General features: G+C 39.7%; 1 protein-coding gene across 6 annotated transcripts in view; it reads right to left on the bottom strand.

Annotated features, from left to right (window-relative positions):
* BRCA2 (BRCA2 DNA repair associated) overlaps positions 1-16,193 on the bottom strand; it is a 58,265-nt gene that overhangs the window by 1,783 nt on the left and 40,289 nt on the right. Inside the window, exons 19-26 of one of the 6 annotated variants that reach the window (XM_073228925.1) lie at positions 15,597-15,752; positions 15,344-15,497; positions 13,735-13,856; positions 11,376-11,574; positions 11,009-11,172; positions 10,783-10,921; positions 2,078-2,322; positions 403-549 (exon numbers count right to left, since the gene is read on the bottom strand). In XM_073228925.1, coding sequence (XP_073085026.1) covers positions 403-549; positions 2,078-2,322; positions 10,783-10,921; positions 11,009-11,172; positions 11,376-11,574; positions 13,735-13,856; positions 15,344-15,497; positions 15,597-15,752 — 1,326 coding nt within the window. Of the gene's footprint in view, positions 1-402; positions 550-2,077; positions 2,323-10,782; positions 10,922-11,008; positions 11,173-11,375; positions 11,575-13,646; positions 13,857-15,343; positions 15,498-15,596; positions 15,753-16,193 lie in introns of those variants that run through there. The other 5 variants (XM_073228926.1, XR_012127910.1, XR_012127917.1 and 2 more) reach the window with 5 other exon arrangements.

Genomic DNA, 16,193 nt, shown 5'->3' with positions numbered 1-16,193 from the left:
ATACTTAGCAATGTTAGCTACTTAATAGTCAGTAGCCAATATTAGACACTTTAGCTTGATTCACATTTTTTGTGATTTAAAGAGTTAAACTGACTTCACAAACAGCCCTAATTGTAGAGAGTAGTAGTCCTCCTAGCAGACACAGGCAAAAACATCTTTTCACTCACATGTATTGGAATGGTAAAAATGAAAGCCCCGTTTGTAGAATCTGCTCCCAGAGTATTCCATTTTGGCATCAGTAAACAAGACATAATTTCCAGCCAACTTACAGGAGCCAAGTGACCATCAGCCTCACTTTCTAATTAAGTTTCATTACGTTCTACCATGTTTACTAGGTATCTACCAGAATATATTTCTGCCTCCCTGTGTAATATTTATAGAATTAAGTTTCCATTAACTTACCAGTAGCGTATCTCCGGTTCCCGGGACCGTCTGAGCTGTGTGCAGCCCTGAGGTACAGTCTCTGGCTGGGGTAGGCCACTTTGGGTCATTTGTGTTAAGTATGTGCATAAGCTTATTTTCTGCATTGGTGCAAAATACAGTAATATTCTAAGAAATAAATTAGAAAAGCTGTTTTTTAAAATGCAGATCCACACATTTATATTTTCAGAAAGTGTTACTTTTAAAACCAGAAATAAAAAATTCAGACCAGAAAAAGGAATGAGACGCCCAAAATTTGGTGGCCACTGTCAAACCATATGCTGATGGAAACATTCAAAACCAACATCAGTGATTTAGGGAAACATAGTTGTTGGAGAGAAAGAGGGAGTGTGTGTTGTGTATGTCAGGGAAAGAAAGGGATGGAAGAGGTCTTGTCAACCATCTAATTTAACTGGCAAGCATCACATGACGCCGGATCAGGAGGTGGAGCTCTATCTGCTACCTGGTCACCCAACATCTCTAGAGCGCTCCCTAGGTTAGCAGGACAAACGAGTGCTGGCTCACGTCTGCCCCATGAGTTACCGGAAATAATGTATAGGTTAAACCACATGAAACTATTGTTTCAGAGGCCAAAATGGCCAAATATCAGCAACCTCATATATTTTAATCTATTTCACGAGAGTATTTTATAAAGCCTTAAAATGCTATAAAATGACAGCTGTCTCTGAACTGCTGCTGAATAGTCTGAGAAAACCTGGAATGTTCTCTGTATGGGGCCCAAGTAATGACTGTAACCCCACTACATGCCCAGTTTAGAAACCAGGTAATCAGGGTGTTATTCCTCACATCTTTATGTTAAAATATCACACATACTTCCTTTAAACAGCTAATTAATGCTTTTTAAGATATACTTTTATTTATATATATTTTGAATTACATTTCAAATATTAACCTATAGAACTAAGACACTTACCTTTTATACATTCTTACTAGTTGTCCATTTATGAAATCTAGCAGTCGCAAGCAGCCCTGCAGAGTAGTTTGGGCTCTTACTCAGATGGCTTAAGTATGAGTCCTGGTTCTACCGAGCTGACCTTGTGACTTAGCCCGTTTCTCACCAATGAAATGGAAAAACAGTTCCCTACCTCATAGGGTTGGTGAAAGAATTCAATGAGTTGGCTTAGAACAAGGCCTGGCATATAGTAGGCCCTCAAAAAACTTTAGCCCATATTATTTTATAATGTATATATAGACTTAAGCATGAAATGCATATGTTATCCAGGGAAAATAATTTTAGTGTTTTCCTATTTGGGATTATTTCAATATAAACTATATAAAACCTAGTTTTTTTTATAGGTATAAACTATATATTTTATATTACTTTATATTATATATAAAGTATATATATATTATATATATATATACTTTATATATATAAACTTTATATTATAAACTATATAAAAACCTAGATATGGAGCTTAAAATGTAAATTTGGAGTCTGCACAGTATTAACTAATTACACTGTCAACTGCTACCCCATGGGTAACTGCTATTATTTCATGAGCAATTAATATATGATTAAACCTCATCTTACATTTTATTTCAACTATCCAATTTTCATTAAAGTTGCCACTCCTTGACATTTGTCAAAATAGGAAAATACCAAATACATGGTAATGCTCAAAACTTATTTTACCTGAACAGTATTTTTCATTTTGTAGAATGTCTCTTGAAAATGGCTCTCCTTTGGACTGGCAGAAAACATGGAAAAATCTCCAGCCAATAAAGTAGGAATTCTTGATTTGGATTCTGGTTGCCACTGGAGGTTGCTCACAGCAATTAACATGTGAGGTTTTACAATGTCTTCGTTAACATCTGTCCAAAACTTTATTGCCAGTAAATTATGACATTCATCTGACAAATAGACCAAAGGAGGAAGACCTAAAACGAATCAAAACAAAACCCCTATTTCATCATATACGTGTAAAGATACATTTAAAAATGCAAGGGACCTCTAACATGCCCATCTGTCTTGGTATGTGGATGGTAAAAACAAATCAAAATAACTAAATTTAGACAGAGCACATGATTTCCAAAATGACCTGTTGCTTCTGGTGCTAAACCTCCAATAAGACCACACACTTGGGTACTGAGGCTGTGGGGGCAGCACATGCATACGTTGTGCTGGACATACAAATCTGTGCAGCGAGAAAAATGTGGTCATATGTAGCAAAGCGGCACATGCACTTCCCTTTCTCGCCAGCAATCCCACTTGCAATACTCTACTCTGAAGATATGCTTCCAGTAGGAGTAAGATGCATATGAACAAGGTTCAGGAAACACCTGTGTATGAGGTCATTCAACGAAACACTGTTTGCACAGGCACACCTCACTTTACTGCACTTGGAAGATACTGCATGTTCTGCGAGTTGGAGGTGTGTGGTACTCCTGCTTCGAGTATACTGGCACCATTTTTCCAGCAGCATTTGCTTGTTTCATGTCTGGGTCATGTTTTGGTGATTCTCACAATATTTCAAACTTTTTCACTATTATTTATGGTGATCTGTGATTAGTGAGAAAGCTCAGATGATGGTTAGCATACTTTAGCTATTAAGTTATTTTTAAATGATGTACATTATTGTTTGGACATAATGCTATTGCACACTTAGCAGACTACAGTATAGTGTAAACATAACTTTTCTATGTACTGGGAAACCAACGACTGATTGGACTTACTTTATTGTGGTATTTGCTTTATTGCGGCGGCCCGGAACCAGACCCACAATATCTCTGAGGCATGCCTGCAACTACAAACCAGTGAGAACAACCAGCGCTGCGGGAGAGTAGCTGGGTGACCCTCGCTATGCCCGCACAGTGGCGCGCCATGCAGCTGCACAAAGGAATAGGAGATCTCTGTGAACTGACTTCCGAACATACTGTTACGTGAAAAAGAAAAGCACAAAATAAAGACTAGAGTTTGTTATCCTTCATATAAGAAGGGGAGGTGAGAAAATATACATGTATCTGCCCACTAGAGGAAAACAAATATAGGATGGATAAATCGGAAACCACAGGGCAAGGTATGAGTGGAAAAAGGGAGGGACAGCACTGCAGTGGTGGCATAAGGAGGGAGTGACGCTTCTCTGACTCTCTCACACCCCCGACACACACCATCCAGGCAAACTGACCAACAAACAAGCCCAAATGAGCCAGGAGGAAATCCAAAATCCCAAACGGAATACAAACAGGACCTAGTTCTTCTTGCTTGAAATGGTCTAGAAGCAGTTAACACCCCTATAGATAAGAGCACATCTAGCAATCAGATCTTGGTTCTAAACACTATTTTCTCTTAAAAAAAAGGGAAAAAAAGGATCCAAGATTCCTTGGAGTAGGTGATTCTAGGACTGGGACAGGGGCACATGTATGATGAACCTGGAACATCCTGTGATGCCAGAAAGCAAGGAAGTGCCCAGGAGAACATAGGAATCAACTCAAAAAGCTCCTAATGGCCCAAACTGAGCAGTAAAATAATGAGGGTGCTTAATTTTAACCCTCAGAATAAATAAATATTCATAAAAATTAAGTTTGGGAAAGTTTGGGAAAAGAGATGGCTCTTCTTTACAACAGAATTCTAATAAACGTAGAAGGAAAGAATAAAAAAGACAATCGCCCTTAAGTAAATACCAGTCACAGGTTGCAAACGAAACCAGCTGATGGATGCTGTAATTAGTGGGCAGGAGTCTGGGGTGAAACAGGGTTTACATCATCTTGAATCTCCTCCAAGATATCTATTAACTACAAAGGGAAAGACAGCTATCTCACAGGTGGAAAACCTGGCCGACTCCACCTGAACCAAATGATCAAGGTTGCCATTACCCAAGCAAGACATACCAACATCACTAACCTGCCCATAAGAGGTGCAGGAAAGGACACTGTTTCTGTGGTAATTTTGCCAAAAATGAACAACCTGCTTCCAATCAGGAGAAACCAAACCGAATGGAGGGAAATGCTACAAAATAACTGACCAGTATATTCAAGTGTCAAGACCATGAAAAACAAGGGGAAGTCACTGAGGGATTGTTAAAGGTTCCAGGAGACTAAGGACTAAATGAAAATGGGATCTTGGAAACGAGAAAGGAAAACTATAAAAAACTTCAAATGAATCTACAGTGTAGGTAATAATACTGTGCCAGTGTTAAATTCCTGATTCTAATAACCATACTGTGGTCATGCAAAAGGTTAGCATATGGGAAGCTGCATGAGGGGTATTTGGAAACTATTATTTCTGCAACTTTTCTGAAGGTCTAAAATTAGTTCAAAATAAAAGGTCAAAAAATATCAATCCCCAAATTGGGAAAAGCCAGGATAAGGCTGAGGTGATGAAGATCTACTTGAACTAGACAGACAATAAATATCAATTCTACTATTTATAGCTTCTTGTTTTGTTTCCCTTGTAAGTGACAGGAAAGAACTGCCTTTCTCAGATAATGATTTGTTTACCTTGTTGCAAATGATGGTTATTCCTTTCGCTTTTCAAAGCTATAAATGAAAAATTATTTATTTAATGGATTTTCATCTTAAATACTGCTGTTGGAGAAATTATAAGTTTCCCAAGCATGTTCTATTTTCTAATTTTGGAATTTGCCTCTAATTATATTCAAAACTCGATTACAGTCCTGCCTTCTACGAAGTGACCCTTCCCACAATTAGAAAAGTAATACATGTAAATTAAAAACATTTAGAAAATGAAAAATATTACATTAGAGTATAGTTTCCTCATTTCACTTTTCATAAGTGGAGGTTTCTTATCTGGATCAAACTGTATGCATTGAAATGAACAGAAACTTATTTCTGTAATTACCATGTATCTTGTACAAATGGTAACAATCGGAAGAATTTTTTAAAGTAATACTTTTGGAATGTTGGTACTGAACAAATAGTCATGTAAATAAAAGGATGGGAAGAAAATTATTTTGCAGCTTTGTAGTAGGGGGTCTACCCTGAACTTTCACAGAATTCTTTGTGCCTTTTTAATTCCTTATAAAAAATTTCATAGAAATGGTAAGGCAAGTCGCAGTTTGTAAAACCATCTTCGCAAACTCTACCTCTAAGTCCTCCAGTGACTGCTGTGGTGTGGGTGCGAATCCCTCCTTCAGAGCCGACGCTGTGGTCCTCCTGTTTGTGGGGAGGGGTGGCTGTTGACAGCTCGCGCCTGGGCTTCTCCCTGGTCTTGCCCTCACCTGAAAGGTGCCGACTTACCCGAGGTTCTGCCTGCTGTCTGGAGGGGGCAAGTGCCCAGTGACTGGCGCCTTGCCTCAGTCTGGCCTGACCCTGTAGGGCCACTCAGTCCCAGAGGTCCCCAAGGAACTGGTGCGTGGCTGTCCCCTGCTGACTCTGCCCCTCACAGAGGCTGCTCCCAAGGGCCTTTTCCGGTACAACTGCATGAAAATCTCCTGCGTCTGTTTTCCCAGGAACCCAGCCTAAGAAGTTGTATTTCAACTAGTTCCTTTTATATCAGAGTTTTGTATAATACAGCAATAAGACAGGCTGAAAATATAGAATTCCCTGTTTTAAGCCCAGTTCTCAAATGTTGGTTTTGTTTTTGTTTTCTCAGTTTGAAGTATAAGAAAGCATACATAAACTTTAAAGTCTGGGTTCAAATCTCTCTACGTAACTGTGACGTTGGGCAGGTTATTTACCTTCTCTGAGCTCCACCTTCCCCGTCTGTAAGGTGGATGGTAACAGCAAATGAATGGTGTTGCCAGGATTTATGAAACTGTATATACCATAAGTTTTCCACCATCATCTCCCCACCCGTTCTGTTAGAAGTGGGATAGACACTAAGACAAGGTTCCTTCCTTGAAGAGATCACAGTGTTAGGGGAGGTGCCTGGGGAAGAGGTCTGGAAATGTAGAGAGGACCACAGGCCTTGTGATGGCTGTTCAAACCACTGAACACAAACAGCTACCAAAGGTGAGGACGGAGGCTCCATCTCTGCATGTCCACACTGCAGACACCTGGCTAGGGAGACAACAAGCAAGCTGAACAATGAATGGGAAAAACTCATCAAGACTGGGAGGACAAAGTGCATTCTAAGCAAAATGAGTGCATTTGTAAAGGCAGGAAGTGTTAAATGTCAGTGTGTCAGGAGTATGAAACTGCAGGTGAGGTGAGGTGTGTGGGTGGTGGTTTAAGGCAGGAAGTGGAAGGGTCTTTCAGGCACATGGGGGGGTCTGGGTCTCACTCACTCATACGCAGGGAGCACTGAAGAGTGTGGGCTAGGAAGCGTGATGAGATTCGGGTGCCAGATCACTAGTACTTCAAGCTTCAGGTGGCACTTTGAAATTTTCTAGCACAATTTTCTTCCTCTAATAATAGCAAACTAAATTTAAAGAGTTCACCAAAACATACAAATGAAGAATATTCTGATGGAAAATTTAAACACTGATGAAGGAAAAGATGATGAAGAAGAGAAACAGAAGGCTGTGGATAGAGGCAAACACAGGAAGGCCCAGCTTCTAACCCTTGCCCCCAGATGGCGAAAGGACACAGGCTCTGCCCATGCCACGATCCTTACTCCGAGGAGAGCAAACAGGATGAGCGCCGTTACCTTTCTCTTCTTTTGATCAGAAATAATGAAAACGGCTGCAGGGGGAAAGCAGGCGACCAGGAGTGGCTGACAGAAGTGAATGTTCCAGGGTGTTAGGGGTTGAACTGTGTCCCCAAAGTGACGGTGAAGTCCTAACCCCCAGCACCCGTGACCGTGACCGATTTGGAAGTGAGGTCGTTGCGGATGTGGACAAGTGAAGATGTGACCATTATGGTGAATCCTGATCCCAATCCAGTGTCCTTATAGAAAGGGGACATTTGGACCCAGAACCGCACACAGGGAGAATGTCACGTGGTGAAGAAGGCCGACCCCGGGGTGACACATGGACAAGCCAAGAAACACGAAGAATGCCCGCGAGCCCCCGGGAGCTGGGCACGGCACAGCGTCCCCCCCACAGCCTCAGGAGGAGCCCTGTCAGCACAGCGCCGCCAGCTTCGCTTCCTGACTTGCAGCCTTCAGAACTGCGAGACAATACGCTTCTGCTGTTGAAGCCACCAGTCGGGGTGCTTTGTTACAGCGGTGTGGCGACTTAATGATATACACATCGAAAGAGGAAAACCCAAAAGCGCTAAAACACAACCAAATACAACACATTAAAACAAGGAGAAAAGAGCATCACAAAAGACAAAGAGCACAACCCATAAGGAAACAAAATTAAAAGAAAAAAATTCTCAAGTCTTCAAAATTGATTCATGCTATTGAACTTAGTAAGAACATATGTTCAAAAAAACAAAAGCTTGAATATGGGATGATAAAAGCCCTGTAAAATGAAGAGGAGACCGCAGAACACAAGAAATAAATCGAGGACACCAATAAAGGATCACAATGGAGTAGATACAAGCATTGGAAATGGTAAGAATAAAACGCATTGCACAAAATAAAATTACTGACATAAAGGCTACATATGATCATGGTGAGTGAAGATGGAAAAGACAAAGGGACAAAAGCAATGAGAAGAGAAAAAACAAAAATTAAAAAAATCCAACATCAGACTAAGTGGTACCCTTCAAGTAGAGATCCCAATAAATAAAATAGCGGATGTACTCAAAGCTGCTCCTGAATCTCCCTGCAGCAGAGAGAGCAGTGAATCTGGGGATTCAGCCCCGTGTCCCGGGAGGATTGCGTACAGAGTGCTTACACCAACACGCAGCTCCGTTAAGGCTGCGGACTACAAAACATATTCTTCAGGCATTGAGACATAAAAGGAAAATCACCTCAATGGGGGATAAATTAGGCCAGTCCCCGACTGTCCCACGCCAAAAGAGCAATTTCTACAAAGTTCTGAGGCAAGGAAAGAAAGCATGGTCCCACAGTATTATCTCAGCATTAAGGCATACATTTCAAACATACGAGGAACTCAGCACACTTGAAGCCGCCTTGAAAATAAAAACTGAGAATGAACCTGAGCTGAGGAACTGAGAGGGAAGAGACCACAACAGCGCAGCTGATAAACAAGGGCACCAAACATCTGAGACCCCATCCCGTGCACCTGTAAGAGGGAGGGACAGCAGTGACAAAGCCTCTGTCCTCAGAGCTCATATTCTGGAGGAGGGAGACAAAAACCCAGGTCAGCGCGCATTGCCAGGGGCTGGTGAGGGCTAGGAGAGAGAAGGCAGAGGACGGGGGAGAACAAAGGCGAGGCGGGCGGACGGAGGGCTGCTCCCTGACAAAGGGAGCCGGGGAAAGGCCTGCACGGGCAGCACTGACAAGCCTGGGGGGGCCAGGGGAGGCGGCAGGGCCGGCGGGAAGGGGTTCTGGGGGAGCAGCAGGGAGCGGGGAGGCTCTGCAATCAAAGCGAGCCCTGTGGGCTCAAGGAGGGCAAGGAAGATGCAGAGGCGGCTGGACTGCATGGGGGGCAGGGTGCTGGGAGATGAGACTGAGGCGCCCGGCACCAGATAACCAACAGACGGAGACCTCTGCTTCGACTGGGAGCACGGCTGAGCCTTGCTACTTCCACCGCACCCAGGCAGACAACAGCGCGTGGCTTTGTTGATAACATGTGTGCATAGAGAGAAGGACGGAGGCTGTGCACTGTCACCGTAGGGCACGAAGTACGGAGGGTCTGGCTGAGGTGCTGTGAGTACTAAGGACGGAGGCCAATGCGCCAGCCGCACTCGGCCGAGGCAGCAGGCATCATCTCCTCCCCCGCTTTCAGCCTAGGTTTCTGTGACTTCCGCTCTCACCTCATCCCACCACATTTTTCTCCCTCCACTACTCTTTGGGTATTGAGGAATGGTAATCGTGAACCAAAGGAGAAGACGACACAGATATCAGCTAGAGGGGCCAATAGCCGCTTTCTTTGTTGGTAAAGCAGAATTGGAGATTGTGGCTTTGACCTAATATTGAACAACACAATGCCTTCTTCCCCTTCTTCCCAAGGCGCAGGACTCTCTCCTGGAGAGCTCGCTTGCAAGCCGGAGGAGGAAGGAGCAGGGGGCAGGAACACGTCTTTGGGCTCATGAGTTCCAAGGGAGGGAGCCAGAGACAGCCGAGGGCAAACATGGATGATGACCCATTTCCCAAGGTCACCAATTAAATATACTTTTTTTCTTGGGCAGATCAGGGTGAAAGGGCTAGACAGAAATGGAGTTTCTGTTATTTAAAAATATTTATTCCTTGAAAAATTTAAATCGAACTACCATATGACCCAGCAATTCCATTTCTGGGTATATATCCAAGTGAAACAAAGATACTGTATTGACAGATATCTGCACCCCCATGTTCACTGAAGCATCATTCACAACAGCTAAGACATGGAAACAACCTAAGTGTCCAGCAACAGATGAATGGGTAAAGACGATGTGGCACATATACACAGTGGAATATTACTCAGCCATAAGAAAGAAATCCTGCCAGTTGAGACAGCATGGATGGACCTGAGGGCATGATGCTCAGTGAAGTAAGTCAGAGAAAGACAAATACGATCTCACTTATATGTGGAATCTAACAACAAAACAAACAATACCCAAAGAAATCAGATTTCCTGATCAGGAAACAAACCTGCCCTCTCTTGGAGGCAGACACTCTCTCTGTCCTTCCAGGCTTTTTCGCTATATAAACATTCCTGAAAAGATAGTCTGAGACAATAGCTACCACAGAGTGTGTGGAACGAACCATCATACAGAATTGCCTTCCAACACAAGGAACTACTGGAACAAATAGAAAACAGCTAGCAAGGTGGTAGATTTTAATCCAACCACATTAATAACCACATTAAAGGCAATTGGAGTACACAAACCAGTTAAAAGATAGAAACTGTCAGATTGGATAAAAAAGCAAGATACTATCTGCCAGAAACCCATTTTAAATATAAAGATGTCGAGAGATCAAAGATAAAGGAATGGAAAAAAAAACCTGTACCATGCAAACACTGGCCATAAAAAAGCTGGAGTAGCTACAGTAAACCAAGTAAGTTTTAGAACAAGGGATACTATAAGAGACGAGGGATACTGCGAAGAAAAAACAAAAGCTAGAAGTGGAGGCTTGAATTTTCAGTTAACTACACAGGGAGAATAAAATTCTTTAGCAATCGCTAAAATGCTGCAAAACATTTTCCAGCAATTTCTTTAAAATTAAGTAGCACAGAATCAGAATGGGATGTAAATTCTTCCCTTGTAATAATGTAGAATTGCTTTTCATTAAGAATCAAGGTTCAAACGGGCCTACTTTCAAATCACTATTCAAATTCACCAATTTGTAGCTCCAGTTAATCACAAGGAAGACAAATTTTAAAAGATAATGTTTTTCGAAAGCATCAATAAAATGCTACAATTAAATATATCGTGCATTACCTATTTTCTTCACAATAGAAACTACAAATCCTATCAGGTCCACCTCCGAACAAGGTGGCTGGAAGTCGGGATCCAGTAATTTGTTGAAGGGAAGGGACACCCTCGGCTGATAAACTTGGAATAGGATTTCATCTGAAGCCTGTAAGAAAATAAAACAATCAATATATGTGGATTTCATAACCTAATATGCATTTATCAAAATTGAAAAATTATGAAAAGTTTGTACCGGCAGTTGTTGGTACTGTGTTTTTTTTGTTGCTGTTAACTGTATACTAGTTCTTCCAGATTTACTTTTAGATTTTGATGTTGCAAGATGATAGATTCTGTATCTCTTTCCCTCGGTTAACAGGGAATATAAATCTGATGATGGACGCCAGATACTCAGTATAACTATTTAGATAGAAAAAAAGACATAATGTAAGAATTGATAATCATTAAAATTCTTGTTTTAGAATAAGTACGGTAACAACAAAGCTCTAAGGATTCTATCATCATTTAGTGGGCACTGAGAGCCCATCTCTGCTCCGCTGATACAAACTAACTTTACACTATACTTTAACTTAAAACTGATAAAAAAAAAGTTTCATACTGACCTGAATTTTTTTCTTTTTTCTCATAGCTTATGATACGTAACTTCCATACACTTGTAACATTCCTTGATAAAATCTGTTCCCCTTGCTCAGCAGATCCCACAGCCTTTGTGAATTCCAACTGCATCTGTGCTTGCTTCTTATCATTCAACATCTGTCTGTGATTATTCAAGGTTCTTAACTGCTCTTCACTAAAATAACCCTGTGATCATTTAACATATTAAGGCAGATGATATTGGAATAAAAAGCAAACCAAACAGAAACAGAACACCTCACCCACTGTAAATGAATCCCTTTATATGGCAATAAGGATAAAATGCAACAGAACTGAGTTCACTTTAAGGGTGTGACAATATAAAAATAGAGATAAATGCACTCAGTTTATCACAAATATTTTCAGGTGCCTTAAACTGTTTACTAATCTTCATGACAAATTTCTCTAGGGCCAAAATAACCCCCTGCTTATAGATATACTCTAATAATCATAGTTATCTATATCAACATTATAACTGGCTAACATCTGAATGCTCGTTGTATTTGAAAAATGGATCTATGTGCGCTGAATGTATTAATTCATTCAATCCTTACAACAACCCTGTGAGGTAGGCACTATTGTTTTTCCATGTAATAGATGATGAAACTGAGGCACACAGAAAACAAATAACTTGCAGAGCCATACAGGTAGGGGTTAGCTCAAGAACCCACATTCTTAGTAAAATTTTATCAACTCTCTGTAACAGTAGAAACAATTTAAAACAGACATGTTCTACAAGTGCTAATCTTTGCCCACATACCTATCTCCCAATCATGTCAGCAAATTGCTATCTATAACTTGTGGGAATCTCACCCAGTGTAACATAAGTGAATGAATGAATGAATGAAAAAAATTAAATCAAGTAAAATAGAATGAAATCCAGACATATTAACAAAGTAGACTGCTGCCTTACACTTCTTAATATCCTAATCTATATTTGGAGGGGAGATTATGGTATCTCTGTATCCTGAAAAGGTCTTTCTAAATATGTGTGTTTGATTTAAACATGAATTAAAAAAAAATCTGTGATTATCAAAGTCCTACAACATGTAACATTGTCACTGAAAACAGCTCTTTTTGACAGGGCATTTTAGAAACTGATGGCTATTTTTCCCTCCAAGAATTACAATGCTAACTTTATTTAAGGGAGAGCTTCTAGAACCACGTAATCTCAGAACTTCAGAGATAAATTACTCTCTGGCTTTCCCTTGACAGAAGGTGGAAAGGAGCCCTAAGAGAGAAATCACTTGTCTAGATACAAAAGGGGCAGGACACACCTTAGTCCTCCAATTCTTAATTTCTTAATTAATAAATTCTGCAAAAGGAAATCAGATTAATAAATATTTTGTTAAATTCTGTGGATGAGATTAAAACTATATTCATGACTGCTCATAGGAAGCATAAGCTTCAGCATATGTAATAATGTAAATATTTAGAGGCAAGTAATTTTTCAGGAAAGCATAATAACGTCTTAAACCTACAGACTTGCACCAAGTATACTCACAGGCTAAAGAGTGGACTCACTTCTCATAAGGAGAATCCGAGCTGTAGCATTTAAGAATGAGGAAGTTCTATTCCTAATAGCAGTGCTCACTCTCCTAGAGTATTGTTTATTTTGTAGTTAGTACTGCTACTGCAGAAAGTCTGTATACAAGATTTATTTTCATCAAATAAATGAGATTAATCAATGAACTGACAACAGTTTTCCTACAATTTCCACTCTCCTCCCTATCTAGCAAACTAAGCCTAGAACTTAGATTAATTAGATAGCCGGGTACCTAAAAATTTATTGCCTTAATGCAGGAAATGATGTTCTAATATAACAACATTTATATGGAATTTTATAACTACAGTTTTACATACAGTATCTAATTTGATCCTAAAACAAGTTATTTTGTATCCATTTTATCTTTATGCCCAATTTGGCAAATAAATGGCAGAGCCATGATTCTACAGCTCCTACTATTCCTGACCACTGAGTGCTTCTGAAACTCCACCACAGCACCCTTAAGGTAGAGGATCATGAGCTGAGAACAGGGAAACTGAGACACTGCTTGTCTTACCTTATATGTAAACAACTTTTGCCTGCATTTTAACCCACATTTATTTAACATATAAAATCATTTAACCCCTCTACCTTCTATTTGGTTTAGAACCGAAAATGTATGACACTGGTTTGGCACATCATTTACCCCAGAAATGCACACATGCCCTTTGAGAAACACAGCATTTCAACACACCACTTCCTGTAATGGCCGGAAGAGTGACTCCAGTTTCCACCCTAAGGGTGAGGATCAAGGCTCATTCTTCGCCCTCTTCCTCTCTCACCTCAAGGTAACTCGGGTCTGGGGCATTCTTCACTGCTTCGTAGAGCTCTGCACCGTCCTGCAGTGCGTGGATTTGTTGTCTTGTTAGTGCACGTGACAGTCCACATTGCTCTGTTCTATTTTCTAGGAAAAAAAAGCATCACTAATTAGCTGGACCACAAATTTAAGCCAGGGAACCAAGCAAAAAAACACCCAAAGAAGTGAGGTTAAAAAATAAGAAACATTTACCTGCTAAATTTTTCTAGGAAAATTTGAAACTTAGTGTACTCGTGGTTTAAAAACCATCAGTCATAGAGTGTTTCCTTACTTAATTTATAAATTAAGTAAATTATTTCATGATTTACTTAATCATGAAAACAGCATGCATGAGCTAGGGATAACCTTAAGCAAATCAAATACTAAGAGTCCAATTACTCTGCAGATTTATACAGAACATGAAATTAATACAGAAAATCATGAAGAAATGCAAGAAAACAAAATTTTCATCAATAAAAAATATATTAAAAAGGTAGATAAAAAAGGGCATTTTGTATCCTTTCAGCAAAACAAAATTATTATTTTTATTAAAATTGATGCCACAGGGAAAACAAGTTCTAGCTCCAGGTTAGAATGATGTAAAAACCAGCAGGTATAACAACAAAAACGCATTAGTCCCATAATGTAGGTAATGGACGCTGAAGAAAGAGATGACAAACGGCTCAGGGGAAACAGCATTTTTTTTAGTGTTTATCTTTTTTTAAATTGAATATATTTGGCATGGAAACTGGATAAATTTAAGGTGTATAATGGGTTACTTTGATACATTTCTATACTGTAATATGACTGCCGTTGTGCTATTGTCTACATTCATTACATTGTGCATTAGATTACTATGGCTTACTTATAGCTCCTTGAATATTTATACCCTTAAATAACATCAATTTTGTCTCCACCCCCATCCCCTGGTAACCACCATTTCATTTTTTTTTTTTTTATAAGTTTGACTTTTTCATATCCACATGTAATATCATACAGTGCTTGTCTCGGGGAAAATAATTTGGTAGTTCTTTCCTTTGCTGCTATTCTTTCTCTTATCCCCAAAAGGGATACTATAAGCACTTGAGTACTTAGGCTTAAGAAGGGATTTACTTAGTTAACACTTGTGAAAAGTCCTGTGGGCATGTAATATTTTATTGCCTAAACCAATCACAAGTACTCTCAAAGCTCAGTGTATTGAAACAAGATGTGATAATATGGAGATAGTTCAATGCTTATCTGAATATCCATGTAAAAATATATTTTGTTAATTTTTAAGAATTCAGATTCAGAATTAGAAAAAAGATGTTACTCAAAGACAATTCACACAAATAACAAAAATTAAATTAGAAGCCTCTAAAACTTCTAATTAAAAAAAACTTATTCTCCTCAGATTGATATCCAAGTTCTGTATTCTGGAGTCATTGCTTTTCATCCTTTTTAATGTATCTGCGCCAAGCTTTCTATTTCTGTGCAACTTGGTAAATTCTAATTCCTTACAGATGAAATAAATGGCAACATTTATGGAGTGAAAAACAAAAAACAAAAAACAAAAAAACTTATTCTCAAAAAAAGAAAACCATGTGATATGTAACTGATTTCACCTTCCCGCTCTTCAAATTCCACTTGAATTTCAGTGAATAGGGCTTCCAGTTTCTTCTGTCGGGCCTCTGCGTATTTTGCTGCTTCCTTTTCTTCTTCTTTCTCACTGCGAAACACATACAATCCAGATGATGTCTTCTCCACCCACTGTAATGATGTGTCAAACAAAAATACATGGTAGGAAGGGGTCGTCCAGGCTAACTGTCTCACCAGAAACACACAGTAGGTCTGAAGGATGCACCATACCTGGACAGGGTAGGCTCTCTGAACAACTACGTCAACACAACCGACGTTTCCTCCATCACTGAAGAGGGACGACAAGGGGAGCGGAAAAGGTCTAGGGTCAGGAGAGAAGCCCAGTCTGGCATACCAGCAGGCAGGCCGAGTGCTGTTGGCAGAAATCTGGACAAATTCATGAGCACATTGATTTCTAAGTTAAACACATATTTAATTCTATTTCAGATTTCATAACATTTTTCATTCTTTTAGGGCTGCTTTAAAAATACTCATTTAAAAAAGTCTTACGAAGGTTAATAGGTAGAGAGATTGTATGCAGTAAGTGAAACTACTTTCACAAGTATAAACTCATGTAGTATTTTAATTACTTCAAAATACAGTTATTTCAAAAATTTTTTATACCGCTATCAAGTTTTAATGTTAACATTACTATTAGAAAATTAATAAAAGAGGCTTTAACTTAAACCTGATGGATTAAAATACACTTTTTTACCTAGGCTCCCTCAAAAAATCTATGAGAGCAAAGAGAACTGGAGTGAAGAGGACAGTAGATGTCGGTAGCTAAAGATTTGTTGGAGGAGTGGTAACAAAGCAGCCTGAGAATGG

Source organism: Manis javanica, chromosome 1 (assembly GCF_040802235.1).
Source record: "Manis javanica isolate MJ-LG chromosome 1, MJ_LKY, whole genome shotgun sequence".
NCBI classification, from domain to species: domain Eukaryota; kingdom Metazoa; phylum Chordata; class Mammalia; order Pholidota; family Manidae; genus Manis; species Manis javanica.
Note: the sequence above shows the minus strand (reverse complement) of the source record. Positions and strands in the feature narration are given on the sequence as shown.